The 4,659-nt window shown below is 39.6% G+C and overlaps 1 protein-coding gene across 6 annotated transcripts in view; it reads right to left on the reverse strand.

The window, feature by feature from the left end:
- sgsm2 (small G protein signaling modulator 2) overlaps nucleotides 1-4,659 on the reverse strand; it is a 110,996-nt gene that overhangs the window by 84,005 nt on the left and 22,332 nt on the right. For 5 of the 6 annotated variants that reach the window (XM_016666559.1, XM_016666560.1, XM_016666558.1 and 2 more), the window contains exon 2: nucleotides 1,008-1,175. The exons of the other annotated variant lie outside the window; for it this stretch is intronic. In XM_016666559.1, coding sequence (XP_016522045.1) covers nucleotides 1,008-1,175 — 168 coding nt within the window. The remainder of the gene's footprint in view (nucleotides 1-1,007; nucleotides 1,176-4,659) is intronic. 6 annotated transcript variants of the gene reach the window in all.

Consider the following 4,659-nt stretch of genomic DNA (forward strand, 5'->3'; position numbering starts at 1 on the left):
TAATGTTTTTTAAAGTGAATTTGCGGATTATTGACTACCATTAGTATTTTTCAAAGGTCTTATTGGTTCTAGTGGCCTTTATTTGATACTGAATTGACAGGAAAATGGATAATGAGAGAAGGGGCACAACATGCAGCAAAGGCCCAGAAGTGAACCTGCAACAGCTGCATTGAGAACTAAGGTCTCCATATGTGAGTTGTACTTAACTCATGCGCCACCACAGCACACCCTACCAGTAGTATTTTAAAATTCAGATTTCTATGTTGATCTATATTTAATATTATTCTGTGCTGAATTAACACATTCATAGCATTAACTTTTGACACTAAAAAACTAGTGTTAGGTAAATCAACACTGATGTGAGTTAAATTTCAACTAATTTCAACTCTCACAAATAACACTTTCAAAAGTGTTATTTTAACATGATCAAGACCAATATAGAAACTTTTAAAGTGTTGAATTCAACTTCTTAGGAGTATTGTAAGCTACATAAAACACACTCATTTTATTTTGCTTCATCCTGCTCACTGCAGCTTCATTGAGGCAGGTCTTTTTTGGGAGGTCACAACCTGTAACAGTCATCTTCCATTTGCTCTTTATTTCAGAGGGAGCAACACAGAAGCTGACATTTAATGTGGGCGTCATGTCAGATGAAATGAACTATATTGCTGCTGTGTGAAGTTTCCATCTTCTCAACAGGGGTATCAAGAATTAAACATCAGACCAAAGAACCGTGGCTACGCTTTTTTAATTAAAATGCGATCACATTGTTCTGTCTGACATCACAGACTTCAGGTCTGACACTCTGATTAGAGCATGACATAGTATGGACAGCTCATCCAGCACACTGTTGTTAGCCTGACAGAAAGCAGAATAAAGCTTTCAATTCTGAGAATCACACATCATGCAGTGGACTGCTTGGTTTTCAGCAACAACAAAACAGGAGAAAACAGTTGGGTCAGTGCAGTGCAAGTAAGGAAAAAAACAACTTAAAACATAAGAATCACCTGGAGTTGTCCACAATGTGCTGGACTATTTTATCCAAAACCTTCTCAAAAAGAGCCGTGCGGACCCAGATGTGTTTGATGGCCTGGGCAGAGAGAGGCTGAGGGGGGCGGCTGGTGGTGGAGGAGCCTTGTCTTCTCAGGGGCTCATGGCCAACGCTCTGGGCTCTCCTGTATGGCACAAAGCACAGAAGGTAACAACCGGCCTGGAGACGGGCTGGACCAGCCATCCATCCATGACTTCTACTCCTGCTCTCACTCTCAGTAAAACCAGGAAGATAGAGCGCATCATCCCAGTCCTTCCACTGGCTCCCTGTAGCTCAGGGAATTGATTTTAAAATACTGAATAGCTCAGCGTCAAAATACATTAAAGATCTACTGTTGTTGTATCAGTCTTCCAGACCTGTCTGATCGTCTGGTTCTGGTCTGCTCTGCATCAACAGAACCAGAACCAGGACCAAACATGGAAGCCGCATTCAGTTTTTATATTTCTCTAATCTGTAACAAACTTCCAGAAAACTGCAAACCAGCCGAAACTCTGAGTTCCTTTAAATCAAAGGTAAAACCCACCTGCTTTTGATTTAAAATTAATGGAACATTAATCAACATGCTGATGTACATTTGTTTTATGATTTTGATTATGGCTTTCGACAAAATGTAATGTTTATTGCATTTTTCATAATTGGTTACTGTATGATGTTTTTCCTATGTAAAGCACTTTGAACTGCTTATTGCTGAAACATTCTATACAAATAAACGTGATTGGACTTGACCAGTCACATGAGGACTAGTTTCCAGTGGTCAACAGATGTGAGGCAGAGTACTCACAGAGGCAGGGCAGCAGTTCTTTACTGAGACATCCACGGCCAACAGTCAACCACACACACTCACACATAAAGACAATGCAGTATGGCCACTTAAGCTAGATTTTGGACTGAGTGAAGATTCCTGGAGAGAACCCAAGTAAACTCTAAGCACATTATTCTCTCTGGAGGATCACAACTGTTTAGCATGCTGAATAACAGCTATCTTTATAGAATCACTAGTCTGGAATTACCTTCCTGTGCAATTTCACTCAAAACAATTCTCCCATACAGCACAGTCTGGGCGTTCTTCCCTTCACTCAGATTTTCAACTAGGCCAATCAGAAAACAACTAGGCCAATCAGAAAACAGAGAAGTTGTAAACAATGACATTGATTTTATGCACTGTTTTAGAATTGCAGTCTGCCTTTAGCTAAAGAGCAATGGCAGCAGAGGAAGTGAACGAAGCCGTTCAGTCCATGCTGGTCACGCTTCCAAATATTAAATTAACATTAACATCTGCCTTGTTCTCTCTTTGCAATATAGGACGCTTGTTTACAGTGCAGGCAATTTATGGTAAACATACATGTTTATGTACATAAACATGTATGTTTATGTACATAAACATGTACATAAACATACATGTTTATGTATGTTTACTGTACATAAACATAGATACTGTTTATGTACAGTATCTATGCCAAGGGGTTCAGCTGCTGCAGTCACGATGTGAGCACGGTCTCTCATGCTCATGAGAGACCGTGTTATGTGCCTCGGGCACATTCTAATTATTTTTGCCTATTTTTCTAAATTGTTTTGTTTATAGACTTTAGTTGAATGACTTTTTTCTGTTTTTTTCTTTAATATTTTGGAGTTTAGATCATTTCTTATTTTTGTAATTAATTTGATTACGTTAGGTTGTAGCACTGTTGGTCTAAAAGAAAATGAGACTGGAGCAGAAGTTTGCCTTCCAGCAGATCAATGACCTGATCGAAGCATGTCAAAACGGTCCAGTCAAATCCATGGCTAAACTTGAAAACTGCTGTTCAAAGTTGGTCTCCAAGCATTCATCTAATGAACTTGAACTATACTGTAAAGAAAAATGGGCAAAAATGTTAGTCTGTGCAAAGCTAGAGGAGGAACGGCCCAAAAGCCTTGCAGCTGCAAGGATTACAGCTGCATTGACTCAGAGAAGCTGAATACAAATGCACACCACACTTTTCAGATGTTTATTTGAAAACAAAGAGCAAAAAAAGGCACATGCACCAGGTTCTCATGGCTTCATCATTATAACCTACTTTGTGTCTATCACAAACTTTCCAAATTAAAAACACCAAATACTTAAGTTCAAAGAGAACGAATATCTTCGCAAGCTGAAATATGTTGAGGTATCAATGCCAAGACAGATAAGGACCATTAGGAGGCAGTGTGTAACAACACTGCCTCCGATTTGAATTAATCAAAAGTCATCAACATTTAACTACCATTAATTATTTAGTACCTGTCCCATGTCAGACAAAATGGTTCATGTCATGCTGCTATCAGCTGGCTGGAGATGGTTATGAATTTGCAGGCAGATGATCTTTGTCGTGTGGAGAGATGAAAACTTAAATACAGACTGAGTTTGATCTGCCCTGCTCCAACAGGAACCAGACGCATCCACTTACACACACCAACTTTGACAAGCTAATGAGCCTCTGTTTATGTACAGTATCTATGCCAAGGGGTTCAGCTGCTGCAGTCACGATGTTAGAAACTGTGTGTGTATGCGCGTGTGTTTGCGTCCACTTGCATGTGTGTGCGTGCTTGAATGCAAGTGGGGTTTCAGTCAAGTCACGATTTTGAAAGTCCCCTAACACAAAAAGTGTGTGTGTGTGTGTGTGTGTGTGCGTGTTTGTTTGTAATACCTTGTGGGGAGGATTTTCCTGACATATACTACGTTGTGGAGACCAATTGCTCCTTGTGGGGACCGGAGCCTGATCCCCCCAAGAGGAAACCCTGTTTTTGGGTCAGGGGTCAGAGTTAGGACTAAAGTATGAATTGAGTTTTGGTTAGGGTTAGGAAAAGGGTAAAGGTAAGGTTTAGGCTGTAGAAATGAATGGAAGTCGATGGAAAGTCCCCACAAAGATAGCAACACAAACATGCGCGAGCGTGCATGCGTGTGTGCGTGCGTGCGTGTGTGTGTGCAGAGCACTTCAGAGGATGTGATGAGGAAGATGTAAGAGACAGAATGTTAAAAAGAGGGATCCTGCAGTGTGTGAAGAATCTAAGGTGGACTTTTTTGTGTAGAAGAAAAAGGAAGGAGAGCACATCCTTGTTCATACCTGAACATTTATTCAAGTTTTAGCTGGAGGAGAAAGAAAGCTCTTGCTACAAACTGTGTAATAGCTTAGCAAAAGCCAGCTCAGAAATAACAAAGACAATAAAAGAGCTAGAAACGTTCTATCTATGGTGAGCTATTCTGCAGACTGCAGATGATTTCCACCAGGGAATCTCTATCTCAAGATAGTTTCTAGATTCTAGCAAAAGCAAAATCAGATAGAATTAGATTTAAAAGTCATTGGGCACTTTTATATGCACGATGACTTCTATTTACAATTATTTTTAAAATGCTTCTTCTGTCTTCAAGAACATTGGCCTAAAATGTCTGTATTTGTGCAAAAATATTTTTTTTATTTCATCTTTTTGTACATTCACATTGTCACAAACTTCGGTAACACTTTATTTGAAGGGGGTTGAATAAGACTGTCATGACACCGTCATAAACATGACATAACACCTGTCATGAACATCAATAAGTCTTCATGAATAATTATGACTGTTGTCATAAAGCGTCATTCGGTAAATAATTA

Source organism: Poecilia formosa, unplaced genomic scaffold (genome assembly GCF_000485575.1).
Source record: "Poecilia formosa unplaced genomic scaffold, Poecilia_formosa-5.1.2 Scaffold742, whole genome shotgun sequence".
Classification (NCBI taxonomy): Eukaryota; Metazoa; Chordata; class Actinopteri; order Cyprinodontiformes; family Poeciliidae; genus Poecilia; species Poecilia formosa.